The 23,779-nt window shown below is 41.4% G+C and overlaps 1 protein-coding gene across 5 annotated transcripts in view; it reads right to left on the bottom strand.

Moving 5' to 3' along the window:
• Positions 1–17,553, bottom strand: part of BLTP3B (bridge-like lipid transfer protein family member 3B) — a 93,571-nt gene extending 76,018 nt beyond the window's left edge. For all 5 annotated transcript variants that reach the window (XM_053583124.1, XM_053583125.1, XM_053583122.1 and 2 more), the window contains exon 1: positions 16,853–17,553. In XM_053583124.1, coding sequence (XP_053439099.1) covers positions 16,853–16,896 — 44 coding nt within the window. In that variant the 5' untranslated portion in view covers positions 16,897–17,553. The remainder of the gene's footprint in view (positions 1–16,852) is intronic.
• Positions 17,554–23,779: the final 6,226 nt, after the last annotated feature.

Here is a 23,779-nt window from a genome sequence, read left to right as displayed (position 1 = left end):
TAGCTTTCTAAAACTAACTCTCTGGTAACAGTGCCAAGGGTAGACTACAGAAGTATAAGACCTTAAGGATATGAAAATACTTAGTTGCAAAAACTGATAACAAGAAATAATGAATTGAATCTGGGTAATGACAACAGAGATATTCAAATTTTACTTTGTTCTAAGCAGTATGCTACGTCCTAGGTTCAGTATAAAGAGTATAAATTGAAATACAAAGTATTTTAATACAAAGTAATTTAATCATGACTGATTAAAATGGGAAGGTAAAGAAAAAAAACGAATTAAACTTGGTAGGCAACTTGAATAAACAAATGAAAAGCTGCAGAGATGTAATTTAGAAAAGGCAAAGGCCTACACTTGTGACTGTACTTCACATACAAGAGGCTCGGAAGAGGCAGCACCCGTACCTCAGTGAGTAGGGCCCCGGCCACATACACCCAGGCTGGCAGGGTTGAACCCGGCCCAGGCCAGCTGAAACAACAATGACAACTGCAACCAAAAAATAGCCAGGCGTTGTGGCAGGTGCCTGTAGTCCCAGCTACATGGGAGGCTGAGGCAAAACAATCACTTGGACCCAAGAGTTTGAGGTTGCTGTGATGTCACAGCACTCTACCGAGGGTGACAAAGTGAAACTCTGTCTCAAAAAAAGAAAAAAAGAGTCTCGGAAGATTTCAGAACCCTTCTTAAAAGCCATTATGAACAACACAAGACTTTAACAAACTATTAGAGAATCTCAAAGGTTAAAGCCTGAGGTTAAAGCCTGACATCATCTTTCCCGGGGCAATTTTGGTTGAGATCCAGATTCCCATATGGCAGCATGAAATCAAGGCAGACAAGAATGTGAAACAGTATGTGGATCATCCTCCCATACAATTGCTAGCTAGCAGATGGCCAACAAGTTTATCAACTGTCCCCCTACTCCTAGGGCAAATACGTAATGGAGTTGCACAGTTCCACTCATGGTTACTTTTTTTTTTTTTTCAGTTTTTGGGCGGGGCCGGGTTTGAACCTGCCACATCTGGTATATGGGGCTGGTGCCCTACTCCTTTGAGCCACAGGCGCTGCCCATCATGGTTACTTTTTAATGAACAGTTTCTTATGAGATTTGTAGAATAGGTTCAAAACATTTATGTGGTGATGGCTCACTCCTGTAACCCTAGGACTTTGGGAAGCCAAGGCCCGAAAGTCTGAGACCAGCCTGTGCAAAAGTGTGACTCCATCTCTACAAAAAATAGAAAATTTGGTCCCCCACAGTGGTATACTCCTGCAGCCCCACCTACTTGGGAGACTTAGGCAGGAGGATCATTTGAGCCCATGAGTTTGACAAGGTTGCAGTGAGCTATGACACCACTGTAGTCTAGCGTGGACGAAGGACTGAAAAAACTTTATGTGGATAATTTCCTAAGGACTACAAGTGTTCAGTGATGTAAGTTTCCAGGTTTTTCATTGAGTACTAAGTTGAAAGGAATTCACCACCATTTCCAGGAGTCTGGTTTTATAACTTTACTTTCCCTGATAATGAATTTTTTAATGGACAGGAAAGGGGAGAATAGAACAGGGAAAATCTTCAAAAGTGAATTCCATTTGCAATGGTGCTTGTGAGACTTACTTCAATCTTTTTGATAATTAACATTAAGTATACAAAATAAACTTTTTTTTTTTTTTGAGACAGAATCTTATTTTGTCGCCCTCAGTAGAGCGCCGTGGCATCACAGCTCACAGCAACCTCCAACTCTCGGGCTTAAGCGATTCTCTTGCCTCCACCTTCCAAGTAGCTGGGACTATAGGCACCCACACAATGCCTGTCTATTTTGTTGTTGTTGTTTTGCAGTTGTTGTTGTTGTTTAGCTGCCGGGGCCAGGTTTGAATCCACCAGCCTGGGTGTATATGGCTGGTGCCATAACCACTGTGTTACAGGCACCAAGCCACAAAATAAACTCTTAACATCCTTCAATGACGAATGAAGCAAAAACTTCTTTATCAAAAGAGCCTGAGTAATTCCATTAGACTATGAAGCCTTCTACCCATTAATAAGCAGATGAAATACTAACTACCATTTCCAAATACCTAGCTTTAAACTTAAAAACTCTCTCTTGCAACATAAGAAAGAGCTGGTTATAACTTTAAGTATGTTGCCAAATCTTACCTGTTAAAAAAGACATTCTAAGAGAGAAATTACATGAACCTGTAGCTATGCAGTAAAGAAAATGAAACAGTATCTGACTAAAACAGTAAGAAAATACTCTTGAAGTATCTTCATGTAGGGCATAAAAAATGCTGGCATTTGTAGAAAGAATAAAAGATGATGGGGAATAGAAGTATTACCTGAGGACAGGAAATTCAGACAAAAGGTCCCTATTCCTGGTGAAAGCAAGTGGTCAGTTGCCAGGGTTTCTTAGACTCCTCTGGTACTCATTTGGGTGATTATGCAATTCACAGCACACCAATCTCCACCACAGCCAGCAGGGAACGCTGCAGGGAATGGGTACACAGGGGACACAGAAAGGAGCGAGTTTAAGGGAAAGAAGAGGAAAGGAATGATATGATAAAGATATTTAGCTATGGTGCACTTGAAGAAAAAAAAATACAGTTGTATTTCACACTGGATTAACGGAAAGCAAACACCGCTTAAATTCTAAGATGAATCAACCATCTAAGATGAACGATTTTCTTCATTCTACCACTGGTATTACTGCTAATGGATAACACTCATTTTTTTAAATTTTTATATTCTAATGTTAATAAGCAAAACCAAGATAGCTATGCTGTACAAATTATACAAAGGGTGAACATTAAATGAAATCAATTCCAATGAATACTCTACAAAACAAGTAATCTACAAATGCACATCATCAAATTAGTTAAAGCGTCAAAAGCCCCAATTAAAATTGTAATCCTCATTTCACAGAGAATACTGAGGCATAAAGTTACCTATGGGGGAAAAAAAAAAAAGTCCTCTGGGAGGCCAAGCCAGGAGGATCACCTGAGGTCAGGAATTCAAAACCAGCTTGAGCAAGAGTGAGACTTCATTTCTACTAAGAACAGAAAAAATTAGCTGGGCTTGGTGGCATGCACCTGTAGTCCCAGCTACTCGAGAGGCTGAGCTAGGAGGACTAATTGAGCCCAGGAGTGTGAGGGTACAATAAGCTATGACGATGCCACTGCACACTAGCCAGGGCAACAGAGCAAGATTCTGCAAGATTCTGTCTTAAAAAAAAAAAAAAAAAGACAAACCAGAGAGATCCAGCAATAGATTATACCTATATACTCAAAAATAAATTGAAGAACTACAGTATTTACCAGAAAAAAAGGCTTTTAATTTAAATTTTGTGGCTATGCATCAGATAGTTAAACCCACCAAAAGTGTATTGAGGGCAACCAGTTTATGTCCTATATACTCCTTGAAGGCCAAGGTACTATACGTTTATTTCTCCCAACAGTTAACAGTGTTTTTTAACAACCACTATGTACCACAGTACTGTGGCAGATGCTAATCGCACAATGGAGAACAAGACAAGCACAGTCACTGTCCTCATAATTAAAACATGTCTGGGTAATTCTGTCCTTAAAGAGATGACAAGCTAGAGAACTTTAAAAAAAAAGCCTTTGTTTTAATAAAACATATAGGATACATGTTAAGAACTAAAAGAGTTAAAAAATGGAGGAAACTAATGAAGATTAGCCCAGTTAAAACTGCCCATTAGAAATATATTGACAAAAATAAAGCCCAAGAAAAGACAGTTTATCATGAAGGGATGCAAGCAATTTGGCTATAGGAAGTAAGATTACAAAAGATGGGTGAGAAAAATAGGGAGAAAAGCATAGTATTAGAAAATAAAATTGTGGCCAAATTTTGAGGACGTAAACACTTGCCCTTCACTTTTCTGGATATTTGCCTTAAATATTTCCTTTGTCTGAATGACCTAGTCAAAGAAATTAATAAGTATTTTATTACCCTCAAGCTGTCATTTATGTGCTTTTATTTCATTATTACAAGCTTCTCTGACATTTAGACCACCTCTCTCTCACTGTCTCTCCTTCCATTAAAGCTGCATAGTACTTTGCTGTGACTCTCTCACAAGGCTCATGTTCTATCCTGAATTCTACTTATTCACTAATCTTCCAAACTGTTTCTAAGAGATAGTCTCATATCTTAATTTTATTTCTATATCTTATAGAATCTTAAGTATTGATAAAAAATAATTTAATGACTGGATGCTATCAATGGGGATAACCAGATGATCATACTACCTGTATTCCTTAAAGATAAATCTTACATTTTATGGATGTTCCCTCTTATGGTACATTTTAATTACATACAAAGTTGCATCACAGCAGTAGTAAAAATTTGGGACAAAAACTCAACTTAATACCTAAAAATATTGTTTAACTAAATTCTTAAATCAGCAAATTTTCTGCTTATCACTAAATGTGTTCCTAATAATAAAACTGCACACAAAAGATTTACAAATAGTAGAGGGAAAAAGATTCACAACAGTAGAGGAAAATAACACTTGATGCTATACTAGCACAGGCAAAAAGAAGCCAGAGATCCTTTCTTAATAGTATTTCTGGGTAGAAGAAGAGTAAATAACCCCTAAATTCAAATTAAACCTAAAGAACAGACTAATACACAGATTAAAAATTTAATCTCTGGGCACGGTGGCTCACATAATCCCAGCATTTGGGGAGTCAGAAGTGAGGCCAAGAGTTAAAGACCAGCCTGGGGAACCCAGGGAGACCTGTCATGACAAAAAACTGCAAAACTCAGCTGGGCCCAGTGGTGCATGTTTGTAGTACTAGCTACTTGGGAGGCTGAGGTAGGAGGATCGCTTGAGCACAGAAGTTGGAGGCTGCAGTGAGCTGACTGCAGCTGGGCATTCTGGGCTGGGCAACAGAGTGAGACTCTGTATCCAAAAAAAAAAAAAAAAGAAAAGAAAAAAGGAAAGAAAGAAAGAAAAAAATTACATAAAACATTCATCTTGACTGGGAGAAATCTCAAAATATATCAATAAATTATCAAACTATTAGTAAATTTAATGCCTAAAAAAAATTAAATAATAAATTAAAATCTTCTGAATCAGCTCAGTGCCTGTAGCTCAGCAGCTAGGACACCAGCCACATACACTGGGGCTGGCAGGTTAGAATCCAGCCTGGGCCTGCCAAACGACAATGACAACTACAACAAAAAAATAGTTGTAGCGGACGTCTGTAGTCTCATCTACTTGGGAGGCTGAGGCAAGAAAACTGCTTAAGCCCAAAGAGTTTCAGGTTGCTGTGAGCTGTGAAACCACCTCACTCTACCAAGGGCAACATAGTGAGACTCTTGTCTCAAAAAAAATAAAATAAAATAAAATCTCCTACCTCATAGTAGGCTTTAGCTCTCAATTTTTTTTTTAGTAAGTAGATCTTCATGATTAACTTGCTTTTCCTTTACAGATATAGTCAAACAAAGATTTCATTTGCAACTTACATTGAAATTGAGCTTCAGTCACAAATACTATTAAATTTAGGCTCGGTGCCATAGCACAGTGGTTACGGGGCCAGCCACATACATCGGGGCTGGCAGGTTTGAAGCTGGCCCGGGCCAGCTAAACAACAATGACAACTGCAGTAAAAAATAGCCATGTGTTGTGGCGGGCACCTATAGTCCCAGCTACTCGCGAGGCTGAGGCAAGAGAATCACTTGAGCCCAAGAGTCGGAGGTTGCTGTGAGCTGTGACGCCACAGTACTCTACTTAGGACAACACAGTGAGATTCTGGCTCAAATAAATAAATAAATAAATACTAATATTTAATAAAATATTAAATTGCTCATCTTAAACATATAATATGCAGAATTGACAAGAAAGCAACTTATTTAAGAAATTGCAGTACTAAGACAAAGTGTAATACTGGAAACAGTAAAATTATGCCAAGTGGAGAAATTATGTTACCCTGCTATGGTGTGGATATGGTTGTTTTGTCTCCATCCAAACCTCATGTTGAAATCTGATCCTCACTGTGGTAATGCTGGTTAAGTGGGAGGTGCTTGGATCTTGGGGACAGTCCCTCATGAATGGCTTATGCTGTTCTCACAGAAGAACAGTCCTCTCCAGAATGAGTGGGAGTCACAAAGCCAGAACACCTCAGGTTTTCCCCCTCTTCCCAGTGTGTGTTTCCTTCGTCTTTGGCCTTCTCTACTGTGATGGCACCCAACACGAAAGCACTCTGGAAGCCTGGGCATGCCTTTGAGCTTCTCAGCCTGCACAACCATAAACTAAATTAAACCTCATGTGTTTATAATATCTAGTCTCAGGCATACTTCTATTTTTTTGTTTTATTTTATTTTATTTTTGAGACAAGAGTCTCACTTTGTCACCCTCGGTAGAGTGCCATGGTGTCACACCTCACAGCAACCTCAAACTCTTGGGCTCAAGGGATTCTCTTGCCTCAGCCTCCTAAGTAGCTGGGACTACAGGTGCCCACCACAACACCTGGCTATTTTTAGAGACAAGGTCAGCTGGTCTGGAACTACTGAATTCAGGCAATCCACTCACCTTAGCTTCCCAGAGTGCTGGGTTTACAGGCATGAGCCACCACACCCTGGGCTTTGGGTATTCTTTTATAGCAACACAGAACTGACTAAGACCTCCCCCAGCTTCAAAGAATTGCTGAATCAACATGTTCCTCCAACTTCAAAAGACTGCAAAGTCAAAGGATTCTCATGTAATAAAAGAATACCCTAAGGAATGCTGCATCAGGATGGCAATCACCCTAAAAGAGTAGTAAGGGAAATAACAAAAACTGGATAAAAAGAAAAGCAAACTGTTGGGAGAAGATAACAACCTGAATAGGCAGCACAGCAATCAAATGAGAAGCACAGGGAATCAGTGAGTACCACTCACATTACCCTTAGACCTGCAGCAAGTCACAGATTAACATTTCAGGACTTTCCTTCTCTGACAGGGGACCAGATCCCTTCTGATTCCAGGACTCCAGGATGGTAATGTTGCAACACCTATGACCAAGCATCCAACCCAACTTTTCACCAGAAGTTTTCAAAATCAATCTCCTAAAAAGTAACTTTTACAAGAATCAATATCTGGTTTTAGTTGGAAATTAACGTGAAAGACACCTGTTCTATTTCAGATACTCCTACTTAGAACAGTGCTCAATCTGAAATTTCTCTTCCCACAGTTTCAACTATCCACATATAGTACAATAAGATATTTTGAGAAAGGGACCACATTCACATAACTTACTGGAATATACAGGTATTGTTATAATTGTTCTATTTTATTATTAGTTGTTGTTAATCTTTTATAATGACTAATTTCTAAAACTTTATCACAGGCATGTATGTACTGGAAAAAAACATCATATATATAGAGGTCAATGCTATCCACAGTTTCAGGCATGCACTGGGAGTCTTGGAATGTTTTCCCACAGATGAGAGAGGACTACTGTAGTATGCTTAAGAGCAAAAAAAAAAAAAAAAAAATCACAAACCAAAAACTTCACCCCAAAATTTGAACTCACAATTTGCTTTAACAACAATTATTTCTTGTATAAACTAAATGATAACCACATAAAAATATTTCCATTGTTTCTAGACTAAAACATGTGTCATCTAAATTAAATCACAAATAACAAGATACCTCTGCTTAAATTAATGTATTCAAAACCAAAGCCCCGATCTTCTCCCACGGGGCTGCTCCTCCTGCAGTGTTCTCCCACATAGTTAAGGACAGTTCCCTTTGTCCACTGTTCAGGTCAAAACTCGTGTAGTCATCCATTACTGTTTTCGAATCACATCTAAATATGTCAGTCAATCCTGGCTTGACCTTCAAAATACAGCTAGAACCTATCACAATTCTTCTGCATCTGCCTTGGTCCCAGCCAATGTCTCTCAAGTGAATAGTTAAGAACCTCTTAATTGGGCTCCTGTTTGTGCCCTTACCCTATTAATTATTTACCACGTGGCTGCCAGAGTGATCCTTGGCTCAAAGCCTTCCTTACAGTGCTTCCAATCTTACTCAAGGTAAAAGCCAAGTTATTACAAGGCCCATATGATCTGGCCCTTATTTTCTCTTTGATCTCTTCTTCCTCTGCTCACTTCACTCTACTTTACCTATACTTGGCCTTGATATATTTCAGAAATGACAAATGAGTCTCAGCACCTGTAGCTCAGCAGCAACGGCACCAGCCTCATACACCAGAGCTGGCGGGTTCAAATCCAGCCCAGGCCTGCCAAACAACAACGACAACTACAACCAAAAAAATAAAATAGCTGGGCGTTGTGGCAGGCACCTGTAGTCCCAGATACTTGGGAGGCTAAGGCAAGAAAGTCTCTTAAACCCAAGAGTTTGAGACTGCTGTGAGTTGTGACACCACAGCACTCTACCAAGGGTGACAAAATGAGACTCTGTCTCAAAAAAAAAAAAAAAGACAAACATGCTCCCACTTATAGACCCTTTCTATTTGCTCCCACCAGCTCTTTCAAGACTAGTCTCTAATATTACCTTCTCAATGAACTCTGCCAGATAACTAGATTTAAAATTGCAAGCTCCATCCTCAACTTCCCATGTTACTTTTCCAATAACACTTAACAGAAACTGATACATTATACTATGATACTATGTATTTCACTTACTATCTGCCTCTCATTAAAATGTCAACTCTATAAAGGCAGGAATTTTTGCCAATTTTAGTCACTGCTTTATCTCCAGCATTATGGAGCAATACCTGGCACAAAGTAAGCATTCGGCATATTATTTGTTAAATAAACAACTAGTATATCTAGTGGCAAAATCCAGATCTTTGAGTATCATTTACTAATGAATACTGCCAATTTAAATAACAAAAGTTACTTTAAAAACTCAAACCTTTGGGTGGCGCCCGTGGCTCAGTCGGTAAGGCGCCAGCCCCATATACCGAGGGTGACAGGTTCAAACCTGGCCCCGGCCAAACTGCAACAAAAAAGTAGCTGGGCGTTGTGGTGGGCGCCTGTAGTCCCAGCTACTCCGGACGCTGAGGCAAGAGAATCCCTTAAGCCCAGGAGCTGGAGGTTGCTGTGAGCTGTGTGAGGGCCATAAAGTGAGACTCCGTCTCTACAAAAAAAAAAACAAAACTCAAACCTTTATAAAAGTAATTTATTTACAACCCCAAAAGCAATATTTAACTCAAGTTTTTCCCAATTGCCTAATTCAATTTTAGGCAATTGTGAAAAATTTTAAATTTCATATGGCAGTACAATTCAATTTTAGGCAATTGGGAAAAAATTTTAATTTCATATGGCAGTACAATTTCAAAACAAGTTACAGTCAGTGATCCTACACATGCTTCTTACATCAGAGTAAGAATCACTAAAGTTTCCCAAGAGCTGAAACCATGTCTCATTCACCTTTAGATTTTTTTTTTTTTTTTTTTTTTTTTTTGAGACAGAGCCTCAAGCTGTCGCCCTGGGTAGAATGCTGTGGCATCACAGCTCACAGCAACCTCAAACTCCTGGGCTCAAGCAATTCTCCTGCCTCAGCCTTCCAAGCAGCTGGGACTACAGGTACCCGCCACAATGCCCAGCTACTTTTTGGTTGCAGCCGTCATTGTTGTTCGGAGGGTCCAGGCTGGATTCCTAGCTGCCAGCTCAGGTGTATGTGGCTGGCGCCTTAGCCGCTTGAGTCACAGGTGCCGAGCCTCACCTTTAGATTTCTAATGTCCTGTGTGGCACATATATATGCTCAAGAACCTGGAATACATAAAGTCTCAAATGCTGTTCGTTGAACCTTACCATAAAATTAAAGCATACAAATAAGTAGTCTATCAATATTGATACAAAGTTAGAATTCAAAAATAATAATTTCTAGTCAACTAAATAAGCAATGTTATATCTCCTTCTAGGAATGTCCAGTACAGGAAAGATTACAGACTTTGTAGTGTAGATCTCCAATTACTTCACTTCTCTTCCGCAACTCACTTCCACGGTCCCATCAGATAGTTTGTCCTAAATCAGACCTCCTTCGCCTCTAAAATCTTAAACATCAATATGACACTTTTAGACAACACTTCTAATCCTTCCAATTAGCTCACTCCTTTACTTACTACTCTTTCCCAATCCTTTGATAGTTCTTACGTTTTCTCTCCATATTATCTGCTGCTGCCCTCCCTTTCCCCCACCCCAAAGTGTCCTAAATCTAGAGTCCCATCCCATCAACACATTGTAAGGCAACCTAAACCCTCACCACTTCACCATTCAGTCACAAAATCCTGCAAGTGTTCAATCCTCTTCTAATATACATAACAAATATTCTAAACATTCAACAATCTCCTCAGGCCATCTCGGTCTTTAACCTCGGTCTTTAAATTGTTCCCTCTCAGTTTGCAGAGTAAGTCATCTTGAGAATGTCACCCAGTTTCTCCTATCTAGATCCTTGGAGCTGGACTGCTCCTGTCTGTTTCTAAGTCTTATTCTCCAATTTTCCCTATGTACTGTTGGACATCAATATCCCTCCATTACATTAGTTTTAGAGTTAAGTTACTCAGAGTTCCTTTTGAATACCCTGTATTTCAAAACCATATAAACTCCTGAACCTCAGACTCCAAAAACCAGACTTCCTCTTTTATCTTTATTAGTAGTCATTCCCTGCCCCCAAGATGAAGTTCAATTTCCTTAACATAGTAAGTGAGGCCTTTGAAAATATAATTTAGTTCAGTGCTTATTACAGACGCCAAATGGAGCAACTAGCCTAACTCAAAATTATTCTCTCCATAACCGTATTTTTGCAGTACAACCCTTCATCATTGCTAACTGAGCCACAGATAGAACTGGGTCACACCTGTTCTCTCTCCAAGGAATCTGAAACTTAACAAGAGAGGTCAAAGATTGGGAGTTGTACAAGAAGGAGTAGCACCCTAAGGTTATAATTCTCAACCAGGCAATGTTGTCTCCTGGGAGATATTTGGCAATACTGGAGGCATTCAACATCCTACAATGCACAGAACAGCCCTCCACAAGAATTATCTACTTGGAAATATCAATAGTGACTGGGTGTAGTGGCTTAGAAACTTTGGGAGGCTGACTAAAGGCAGGAAGATTCCTTGACCCTAGAAGTTTGAGATCAGCCTGGGCAATATCATGAGATCCTATCTTTAAAAAAAAAAAAAAAGTACTAGGTCAGGCATGGTGGCTCCCGCCTGTAATCAATCCTACCATTCTAGAAGGCTGAGGTGCTTGAGGTTACGAGTTTGAGACCAGCCTGAACAAGGTGAGATCCCTTCTCTGCTAAAAATAGAAAAACTAGCCATGTATGGTGGTGAGCGCCTGCAGCCCCTGCTACTTGAAAGGCTGAGGCAAGAGGAATTTGAGATTGTTGTGAGCTATGGGTATCACAGCACTCTAACAAGGGCGACAAACTGAGACTTTGCTTCAAAAAAAAAAAAAAATAAGTCTGAGGTTAAAATCCTACTGTAACAGGAGAGGTCCAAGAAATTTTCAATGAGATCCTAGGAGCTGGCCTCTACCCTGTTTCCCCGAAAATGAGACAGTGTCTTATATTAAGGTGTGCTCCCAAAGATGTGCTAGGTCTTATTTTCAGGGGACGTCTTATCTTTCCTGTGAGTAGGTCTTATTTTCCGAGGATGTCTTATTTGGGGGAAAACGCGGTACCTGCTCTTTCCTTTGCTTAGTTGTTCAGATCTTCCTCTGCTTTCTGTTAAATTTCTCTTTTTACCTAAATAGAGCAGGTTTCAGTTGTTTGCAGACAAAGTAACCTTAACTAGCACAGTGCCCTAACTTCAATCATGTGACACACATCTGTACACTTTAAACAAGTTTCTCATCATCAAAGCCACTGACATTTAGGCCAAATAATTCTTTGTTGTGGGAAGTGTGCTGTGCATGTTTTAGCAGCCTCCCTGGCCTCTCCTAGGAAATCCTCCAAAACAAATTCTGTGTTATAATTTGAAGGATCAGGGTAATTTCTCCTTCAAGGCTTTTCTTGTTTACTTCTCCTAAAAAAGAGTAACTACTCTAGTCTTCCCCAACCCCAACACACTCTGTTCTCATTTCAGGTTAGTCAAGTACATAAACTTTTTATTAACAAAGTTTGGAATACAAACTAAACGATTAGGTAAGGAACAAAAACAGATTTATTTTTTATTTTTTATATTTTTCGAGACAGAGTCTCACTTTGGTACCCTTAGTAGATCCTGGCTCACAGCAACCTCAAACTCTTGGGCTCAAGCGATCCTCTTGTCTCAGCTTCCCAAGCAGCTGGGACTACAGGCCCCCACCACAATACCTGGCTATTTTTTTTTTTCTTTTTGAGACAGAGTCTCACTATGTTTCTCTCGGTAGAGTGCCATAGCATCACAGCTCACAGCAATGTCAAACTCTTGGGCTTAAGCGATTCTCTTGCCTAGCCTCCCAGGTAGCTGGGACTATAGGCACTCGCCACAACGCCCAGCTATGTTTTTCATGTAGTTGTCGTCGTTTGGCAGTTTGAGCTCTGATGTATGTGGCTGGTGCCCTAGCCACTGAGCTACAGGCGCCAAGCCAACGCCTGGCTATTTTTTAGAGACAGGGTCTCGCACTTGCTCAGGCTAGACTGGAACCTGTGAGCTCAGACAATCCACCCGCCTCCTCAGCCTCCCAGAGTGCTGGGATTACAGGCGTGAGCCACCGTGCCCAGCCAAAAACATAGATTTATATTTTTCAAATAATCCAGCATTTACTTAAAGCATAGGTTAATCTTTAAAAAAAAAAAAAAATTCCTCTTTCAGACTTCCCAATATACCACCTTCTCAAGTACCTACAAGCTGGGCAATGATGGTTTTGTTGGAGCTCAGAAACCAGTACACCAAAATATGGCACTTTGACTTACTGAAATGAAGCCTTCCTCCCAGATCATCTCTTCCAAAGAAGCTCAAGTCCCTTTATGTGCCTAAAATACAGAACTATCAAGGATAATTGTTTCTTTTCTTCCCCTCCCTCCCTCCTCCCCATTTAAAATTTAAAATGTAACCACACCTGGAAAGACTATTTACAAATTAATCTTTGTTCCCCCAACCCCTCTATTAATCTTTTGTGCCTCTCAAGAGAATTCCTCTTCTCCCTCACCCCACAACCCTCCATAATCTGTGTTACGAGGATGATACAAAAACTCGTGAACTCCGCACAGGAGTGGGCAATCACTCTGTGTGCACCCAAGTGCACATTTAAATAAATTTGTGGACCTTTTCTCCAATTAATCTGTCTTTTTTGAGTTGATTTTTCAGCAAATCTTCAGAGAGCAAAGGTAAAGTTTCCCTTTGGCCTCTGTGGCTTTAATCTTATAATTTCACTATTATTTCAATCTCAAAGCTAACAATGACCATTCTTATTCATGCTAGCTCCTGAAAAGTCTCCTCCTTATTGGAACCCCCCCAATAAAATAATTATGCATTTCCTTACTGGAAGACCCCTCCCCATATAAGACACTATAGGAACCAGGCTGATTTTCCTAGTTCTTCCTTCTTTTTTTTTTTTTTTTTTTGAGACAGAGTCTTACTCTGTTACCCTGGGTAGGGTGCCATGGCATTTTCATAGCTCACAGCTGCCTCAAACTCTGGGCTCAAGAGATCCTCTTGCCTCAGCCTCCCAAGTAGCTGGGATTACAGGCGCCTGACACTATGCTGGGCTAGTTTTTCTATTTTTAGCAGAAATGGGGTCTTGCTGTTGCTCAGGCTGGTCTCAAACTCCTGAGCTCAGGCAATCCACCTGCCTTGGCTTCCCAAAGAGCTAGGAATACATGCATGAGCCACCATGCCTGGCCAGTTCTTCCTTTCTAGAACTCCAAAGGCACCACATTTATTCAATGATTCAATCACCTATTATCTTCTAAAACTGCAAGGAAACTGGTCATCCCCAAACCTCAATCAAATTAGTGGGATATAGTTTTGCCTCAGTTAAAAAAAAAAAGAACAGCAGGATGAGGGAGAGCCAGCTCATTTGTGCTATCCATCCAATTGGTCAAATAGTTGTTAGTACCTAGTTTATGTAGGCTTCAAGACAAAAATTCCCTGCCCTTGCACGATTTACACTCAAGCGGACAGAGATAGACAAATAGCAAAGAAATAAATATGTATTATGATAAAAGATGAGTGCAAGGGAGAAAAATAAAGCAAGCAAGAGGGACAGGGAGCATGGTGGCTCACAATTTGAAAGTTTAGTCGGGAAAGACCTCCTTTGAGAAGGTGCAATAGAAAGTAATATGTTCTAAGTATTTCCTATTTAAATCTTATTAAATTGTACTGTAGACCACTGGGATCAATATAGTAACATCTTCATTACTAGATAATCTATAAAATTAAATTTGACCCACCTAATTTCAAAAGTGCATTCATACTTGAATAACTATAATTTGTTACAACACCTACCTTGTTTCATCTGTTATGAATTGCCTTTAGGTTTATAAACAACTGCATTTATCTTAGCACTAAGATTAGTATACTATCCCCCAAAATATAAAGTTGATACTCTTCAGTCATCTGAACTAAAGACATTTTGAAATATGAAATTACTGAAAACACAACAGGTTCAAAAACACATCTCTGAAAAAAATTCTCATTACTATTAATCACAGAGCTATTAGAAATCATACAGATTAAAAAGTAACCCCAGGCTTGACACCCATAGCTCAGTGGTTAGGGCACTGGCTATATGCACCAGGGTAGGTGGGTTCAAACCTAACCAGGGGCTCGGCGCCTGTGGCTCAAGCGGCTAAGGCGCCAGCCACATACACCTGAGCTGGCGGGTTCGAATCCAGCCTGGGCCCCGCCAAACAACAATGATGGCTGCAACCAAAAAAATAAACAAATAGCTGGGTGTTGTGGCAGGCGCCTATAGTCCCAGCTACTTGGGAGGTGGAGGCAGGAGGCTTGAGCCCAGGAGCTGGAGGTTGCTGTGAGCTGTGATGCCATCTCATTCTATCCAGGGTGACAGCTTGAGACTGTCTCAAAAAATAAACAAAAAAAGAAAACTGGCCCAGGCCAGCTAAACAATGACAACTGCAACAAAAAATAGCCAGGCGTTGTGGCAGGTGCCTGTAGTCCCAGCTATGCTTAAGCCCAAGAGTTTGAAGTTGCTGTGAGGTGTGATGCCAGGCACTCTACCAAGGGCAACACAGTGAGACTCTGTCTCAAAATAAATTAATTAATTAAATTAAATAAATAAATAAATAAATAGGAAAAGCAACCCCAAGGACTCAATTTTGATTTTGCGGGTATTTTCTATATTATAAAGTAAGCTACTACACCTTTGCTCCTAATTTTTAAGGGTCTTTCTCACATGAAATTCTACAAAAAAACTAAAAGACATTTATAGATTGATTAACTTTTCTCCGAGGCATCTAGATTGGTACTGTTTATAATAATCCTTGGGAGAGTGAGAAAATATTTGATTCCAAATATGGTTTTTTTTTTTAACTGAATTTTCCTGTGGAACTAGGTATGAGAAAAGCTAAAGGCTATCTAATTTACATAAGTTAGATTTTACCTAAATAATAAAAACCTTCTTTCAAAATAAGATAGTCCAGTATTGAATCATATGTACCATTTTAAAAGAAACTTTCCAACTAGTTACCACTAAGAAATGTATATGAGGGCCAGGTGCACAGTGGCTCATGCCTGTAATCCCACCACTCTGGGAGGCCCAAGCAGGAGGATTGCTTGACCTCATGGGTTAGAGACCAACCTGAGCAAAAGTGAGACCTCCCATCTCTATTCAAAATTGAAAAATTAGCAGGGCATCGTGGTGCCTTTCTGTTGTCCCAGGGACTCAGAAGGCTGAGGCAGGAGGATCATCTGAGCTAGCCTGGGGCACCAGAGTGAGACTCTGCTCCAAAAACAAAAAAACCCCACGCTGTATCTTGTTCAATGTTGTAAGTGAGGGAAATATTTGCTGAATCATATAGGAGTATTGTTTCTGCTTCCCAATAGATACTTGTGCAGGATTATCAAGAATTATACTTACTATACAAGTCTATCATTACACCTGAGTCTCTTCCTAAAATCAGTTAATCAATTAACTTAAAAATACCAGAAGAGGAGAAAGGGCTACCAACCAAGCTCTTTGAATTAGCTGTTAACAACTTGGAACACGATCCTACATTTTTAGCCTGTCTTGAGACAAATACGGAGAAGCCAAGAGCAATAACAAACTGCCAGCTTTACTGAGTCATACTCTGACTAAAACCGCGTTATGAAATGGAAGGAATGACATATCCTGGGTTTAATCACCACAAATGTTAAGTCCCTGAAGGTAAGAGTCTCGGATGAAAAAGGGCAAAAGACTGTTCAGTAAGAATGATGTGAGGCTGAAGTGACTCCAGAAAGAACTCGCCAAGCCGGGGACGGGTTATCTACCGCAAACAAATCCTAACTGAGCAAACAGGCACACCCTCGAGCGCATCACCGCGGGCACGCCGAGCTGGGGTGCGGGGGATTCCCAACAACCGCAAGGTAAACGTCTCGCTTCGAACCCAGCCTCCGCTCCACGAGTCCGCACTGCGCCCGACGCCCTCGGTTAACGGAACGGCTCTGGTCCGAGGGGACCCGGCTCCGGCTCCGGCTCCAAGCTACACGTCCCCGGGCACCTGGGTGACCCCGCAGGGGCGCCCCCGCAGCCCGTCGCCCCGCGCTCCTCCGCGAGCCCGCCGGGGAGAAAGCTCCCAGCGGCCGACGCGAGAGGCCGCCCGGCACCGCGGGCGGCGCAGGCGGAGCGAGTCCCAGGGGCGCCTCCCGCACAGCCGCCGCTCCCCGCCGCCCCGAGGCCGCAGGCTGACGGCGCGCGGCGGCGGCCGAGGCGGGCTGGCCCCTCGCTCCGGCGCTCACTGACCTGGAGAGGTGCTTCAGAATCTGTTTCTTGATAATCCCAGCCATGGTGCCGAGGCGAGAGGCGCCACGCTCTCGCTCTGTTCCTCACTCCCTCCGCTCTCCGTGGCCGTCTCTTCTCTGTCCCGGCTAATCCGGCCGGAGGACAGGCGCCTGAGTGCTCACGCACAGGAGAGACGCGAGGCCTCGGCCAAGGCCACCGCCGCCGCCGCCGAGAGCCGGTAACATCGCGTTCAGGCCGCCACGGCCGCCGCCGGCGCCATCTTGGCTGCAGCATCACCTAAGAGACCTGGGGGAGGGCGGGGCGGCGGGGCGGCGGGGGGCGGGCCCGACTCGGACTGGGGGCGGGGCTGGAGGCTCGCGGCCCCGCCTCCCCCCCCTCCCCGCCTTGGCTGGCGTCAGGGGTCCTTTGACTGCTAATGTTAGATTGGGTTTAATCCTTTCTCCCCTTCTGGAGGTCTCCTTCCCGCTTTCAGTACTTCCGCCTTCTACTTTTTAATTTCCTCAATCTGATTGCTCCACAAATACTCTGCTTGGTTTGCTCTCGTGTTCTATTCAACTCTCTTCGTGTTCTTCCCTGGATTCCTTGCCCTTGCTAAAATATTCTGCCTTTCCCTTAGCTAAATGCTATAACAAATGTTTCCCCTGGTTATTCTAATCTTAAGGGAAGTAAAAGTTAACAAGGTGTCTTGATAGAGTCTAGGACCTGGGAATAAAAGTCCTGGCTTTGATGTTTTATGGCTGTGTTATACTGGAGAAAATAATTTACTTTTAACCCTCACTTTAATCATCTATGAAACAAGTTAATTATATCAGCCCTGCCCACATCACTAGGTTGTACCTAAAGAAGTGTGTAAATGTCACTTGAAAATTTCTGTAAAAAGGAAGAAAATTGTTGAAATAGGAAAAACTAATTACACTCCTACACCTTCACCTTAGCCACCCAAACCAGTATTTTTAAGAGACCAAAATGACTGTTCAATCACATCTAAAAGAGGAAAATGATACTACCCCTTGAGGGATATATTTAGGAAGGTGTGCAGTTGAGAGGGGGCTAAGTTTACACATAGTGCAACAACCTGGTCCCTCCTTGGAGAATGGAAAGGATGGGTGTGTGAGTTGGCTACACTGGCTTCACATTTGTCATGTGATACAGAGCAGGCACTACTATTCGGGTATCTGGGACTGCCTAGACAAAAGCAAAAAAAATCTATTCCTCAGCGTTCTTGTAGTGATGCATTAACAGCTTAACATGGAAGGTAAAATCATTACAGTGTTGAGATCTTCAGCTCTGTCATTAGACTTGTTCAAATGCTGGCTCAGTCACTTTGTAGCTGTGTAAAATTAGGCAAATTTCAAAGCCTAAGTTATTTCTTCTGTTTTAATATTAGTATCTAAAGTGTTTAACAAAATGACTAGCAGACAGCCAACTCATAATGAATGCTAGGTATTGTTATCGTTACTGGACGAAGAGGATCCAGCCACCTGTCATCGTCAGCCAATATGCAGAGACCGGGATAGGTCCACCAAACTTTGTCAGAAGGCCAGGAATTCTGGAGAACAGTAAGAGTAGCCTCTCAATTCTGTTGTATTCTTCCATTTCCCAAACCACAGTTTTATACATGAAAGTTCAAAGCAAAACCCGTGTTAACCCTTATCTTAAACAATAACCCATGACCCATAATAAACAATAAGCAGCATAACCCATGACCCAAAACATTTCTAATTCAAAAGTAAATCTCCTAAATCAACATTCCTAACCTACTCAAAATGTGTGCTTTTACATTTTAGCTAAATTTACAAAACAAGAGTGGGAGACATGAGGTGAAGGTTACATGGGCTCTAAATAGCCAGACCAGCTGTGTCATCTCAGCCCTGGCCTGACTGACTGCATCTTATTCTCACTACATGTGCTCTCATTATCATTACCCAAAAGAGAAGCAAGATGCCGTAAGAACACAGAGGGAGTGATTTATTCAGAGACAGATTTACAATGGAGGTATTATTTCAACGATGAGAATGAATTAGTTTAATTTGTTAAAGAGCTGACCTGAAATCAAAGATTTGGATTTGAAACCAAGCTCTGCACATCTTTTTTTTTTTTTTTTTTTTTAGCTATATGATCATAGGAAAAGTATTGACCCTCTCTTGTGCCCTGTGGTGCTATACGCCTTCATAAAGTTGTCAGGATTAATCAAACTAATAAAGCTAAAGTTCTGGCAGAGTGCCTGATGCAATAGAATGGTAGCTATCATTACTAATTCCCCAGATGGAAGAGGATGTTTTGGGCAGGTAGAACACATTATGAAAAAGAACAAAAGTGAAAAAGTCAGCCAGGTATGGTGGCTCACACTTGTAATCCCTGCACTCTGGGAGGCAGAGGCAGGTGGATTCCTTCAGCACAGGAGTTCGACACCAGCCTGAGCAAGAGAGACCCCCCTCCCTTCCGCCCTGTCTCTACTAAAAAATAGAAAAATTCGCTGGGTACAAGCCTGTAATCCTGGCTTCTCAGGAGGCTGAGGCAAGAAGATCGCTTGGAGGTTGCTTGAGCTATGACACCAGGGCATTCTAGCTTGGGGCAACAGAGTGAGACTCCATCTCAAAAAAAAAAAAGTGCAAAAGTTCATAGCTTCTATAAATAGTAGGTGGCCTAATATTGTGGTTAGAACATGTGGATTACTTTTCAAAGTAACAAATATCAAGGAAACTGACAGGTCAATAAATGGAATTATAGTATCTGTTCATTGCAAAAATAAATGGTAACAATTTCACTTGAAAATTCCACAAAGAGTAATTTCACTCTTACTCAAATAAGAGTTTGTTCACTTGGCAGGTATCAGGCCATTAGACGCAGCCAAGTCGGCTATACCAAAGAGGTTTTTTTATTTGGCACAAGTAAAGAGCACACTGGGGATAGTTTCCCAAGAAGTGGGTCCCCAAACAGGGAGTTTGTATTGGTTTTATAGTCAGAAGATAATGAGGCAAGATTTGGTAGTATCTTTTAATGGGGTGATGGCCAGAAACTAACTAGATCCTGCGGTGGGGTGATACAGTGCTCCATCTGATTGGATCCTGGCTCCTGCCTGATTTTTAGTTCAGTCCTGACCCGCCCATGGTTGCATGCTTGGCTCTTCTGGGCATGCTCAGAAGAGGTTACCTTCAACCAGAGTTTATGGCAACTGAAAAACAACTCACAACTTTGTTACATAAAAGTTGAGCCAGATTGTTTATGTGGTTACTCTTTTCCTCTTCCTGAATTGGGAACATGATGCTCCAGGTCCTTGGATGTCACAAGACCACCATAATTTATGAGGCAGCACCTGTGGCTCAGAGGGGTAGGAAGCCGGCCCCGTATATCGGAGGTGGTGGGTTCAAACCCAGCCCCAGCCAAAAAAAAAAAAAAAAAAAAGTGAAAAAAATTAATTATATTTATTATATAGGGCCCATGGGAAAACATCCCCTTAGTCTTCTGAAGGTTTACTGAAAAATCACTCACAAAAGGCAGATTAATTGGAAGAAAGTCATACAAAATTTATTAAGCATGTACATGGAGGATGACAGAGTAATTATCCACCCTCCCCTATCAAGGTTACATGCCATCTTTGTTGACAAACCAAAAGAGGCTCCTCCTGTCACTGCAGCCAAACACAGAGACAGGGAGGGCCCAAGTAAGCTTTAGGGACAGAAAAGCCAGCAAATCTGGAGAACAGTGAAAGTAATCTCTCAAATTTGGTCTGCACTTTCATTTCTAAAACCACCGTTTTATACACAAAAGTTCAAAGCAAAAACCACCGTATTAACCCTTATTTTAAACAATGATAATCAACAATCAACACAACCCATGACCTATTAACATTTCTAATTCAATAGTTAATCTCCTAAATCAGTGGTCCTAAAGTACTCAAGATATGTCTTTAGGGTGGAGCTAAATGTACAAAATAAGAATGCATGTTGTTACCAGACTATCAGATAACTGATAAATTATCTAAAATGTTATCACAATGTGTACAATGTTACCCTGGCTCATTATCTTCATGTTCCTAGAAATTGTGATATAAGGAACAATGTATAGCTGGGCAGCGCCTGTGGCTCAATGGTGTAGGGCGCTGGCCCCATATGCCGGAGGTGGTGGATTCAAACCCAGCCCTGGCCGAAAACCGCAAAAAAAGAAAAACTGCAAAAAAAAAGAAAAGAACAATGTATAGCCAATCAGTAGCTTACATTATTTTAATAAGCCAGTGTAAATTATTTTTTCTTTTCTTTTTTTTGAGACCGATGCTCACTCTGTTGACCCAGGCTAGAGTGTCATGGTGTCAGTCTAACTCACAGCAATCTCAAACTCCTAGCTTGAAGCAAGTCTCCTGCCTCAGCCTCTTCTGTAGCTGGGACTACAGGCACCTGCCACCATGCCCAGCTATTTTTTTCTCTTTTTATAAGAGGCAGGTCTCAAACTCCTGAGCTCAAGTGAGTCACCTGCCTCTGCCTCCCAGAGTGTTAGGATTACAGGTGTGAGCCATCCCACCAGGCCTCAGTGCAAATCCTTAACAAGCAATTTAAGAACTGCTCCTTCTTTTTCCCTTTAAAAACCCACTGTAACTGCTGCTAATTAGAGCATATACTCAAGGCAAATTGAATCTGTCTCCAGGGTTGCAATCTTCAAAGGTTCCCAAATAAACTCTTAACTATGAAAATAAATGATTCAAATCTAAGCTGTTGGATCTTTAAAATATTTGAGTCTTCAGGGAATGTGATTATGGGACATGAGTCACATAAACGGGCACCTGTAACCTTTGCTTCTCTGATTATAGACTACCTTTTTTCCTTACCTAAAACACTAAAGTGTGACAGGGAAGTTTCCTTCCCTCTCAATTGTCAATCTTCATCATAGACTAATTTCCCTCTTATGTTTCTCCCGCAAAGACTTCTGACTATCACTATGACTAAGATAAAATGCTAAGTGCATTCTTAAATTGAAAAGGATATGAAAACAAGCTATAAGGAAAAGAAAACAAACTGCAAATAATTAAATTGGAATTTGCAAACTAGCCTTGTACATAAAATGTTATAATCCTAGTAAATTACTTTGTTCTCTAACACTTCTACCTATATAAATGTTAGGTAGTTAAAACCTCTGGCTCTTCTAGAGTCAAAGGCCAGTGCTCTGCCTTGGTCCTACCTCCAGCAATTGCCCCACCTGGGAAGTACAAAAAGTGTGTCCTGTCTTGGTGCTGCCCCACCTCAGTTTTTCCCAAAGCAATTGTCCTATCTGGGAGGAAGGGGGAACTCTTGCTAATTTGCAAAAAAAAATCAGGGAATCCCTAGGCCCATAGGCTGGGCAGCACAGGCACAGCTGGAAATGGAAAGTGACCTAAAGTAACCTAAGGCTAATTAACACGTTATTAACTGTCCATCAAACTGGTTTCATGGGACTTTTGGACCAGGAGGAGGGCCTATCTAGATAGAATAAAAGAAGACCCCAGCCATAACTTGTTGCCTTTTTGTTGCAACAAGTGGTCCATTTGTTGTCTGTGGCAAATGTATCTTGCTCTGCAAACCTATCGTTCTCTTCCTCAACAAACTGGGTTTGATGCTTGCCTTGTTTTTGTTGCATCTGGCCATTCTTCTGCCAAGAACTGAGAATGAGATTGCCAGTCTCCAACCATAACTTTTGACTCTAGAACACTTTCTCCATTTCTCTGGAAACCCTGCTGCCTGGGTGGCTATTCCCAAACTTTTTTTGTAGAGACCGAGTCTCACTTTATCGCCCTTGGTAGAGTGCTGTGGCATCACACAGCTCACAGCAACCTCTTGCCTCAGCCTCCCGAGTAGCTGGGACTACAGGTGCCTGCCACAATGCCCAGCTATTTTTTGTTGCAGTTTGGCTGGGGCCAGGTTTGAGCCCTCCACCCCCTACTCACTGAGCCACAGGTGCCGCCCATATTCCCAAACTTTTGCTTTAATAAACTCTTTAAAACTAAAGTCTGATCTTGCCAGGTGTTGTGGCTCAAGCCTGTAATCCTAGCACTTTGAGAGTCTGAGGCGAGTGGATTGCTTGAGCTCAGGAGTTTGAGACCAGCCTGAGCAAGAGTGAGACCCCATCTCTACTAAAAGTAGGAAAACTGGAGGGCACTGTGGCCGTGCCTATAGTCCCAGCTACTTTGGAAGGCTGAGATAGGATGATCACTAGAGCCCAAGACTTTGAGGTTGCTGTGAGCTATGATACCATGGCCCTCTATCCAGGGTGAGACTCTGTCTCAAATAAATAAATAAAATAAAATAAATAAATAAACGTATGAATAAATTCTGATCTTTTTGATTAGTTCAGGTTGATGCTACATATAGTAATTTTACCTCAGTTTCTTCAGGTAGACAACTAAATTTATGCATAATTAACTTTGGACATTCAATGAACTCTTTGATAGAAAGGAATACAGACACCTGTAGGGTAGAGTGCCTAACTTTGAGCAGTTTTCCAATAAGCCATTGGACAGAGGATGATCATATATGAGAGGATAATGATAACAATTACTGCCAAGTACTTAATTTAATCATTTAGTCTTCATGAACTTAAGAAAAGAAAAATAGCTTAGGCCAGTCTAAGCTATGTGAAGTGCGTACAATTTGTTAGGCTCAGAGACACATTAAATACAGGATTTCAGTCACGCTCCCCCAACACTCATGCCAGGGGGCATTTGCTTAAAGTCATTTTCTTCCTTTATGAGGTGCCTCACACGTTACTTTCATGTTGCTGGATTTTGTGGTACAAAGAACAACGTATAGCCAAGCAATAGCTTACATTACTTTAATATAAATTATTTATAAACAATGCAGGAAGGGCCTCTTCTTTTCCTTTAAAAATCCACTTGTGGCTCAGCGCCCGTAGCACAGTGGTTAGGGCGCCAGCCACATACACCAAGCTGGCGGGTTTGAA

Source organism: Nycticebus coucang, chromosome 3 (genome assembly GCF_027406575.1).
Source record: "Nycticebus coucang isolate mNycCou1 chromosome 3, mNycCou1.pri, whole genome shotgun sequence".
Classification (NCBI taxonomy): domain Eukaryota; kingdom Metazoa; phylum Chordata; class Mammalia; order Primates; family Lorisidae; genus Nycticebus; species Nycticebus coucang.
Note: the sequence above shows the minus strand (reverse complement) of the source record. Positions and strands in the feature narration are given on the sequence as shown.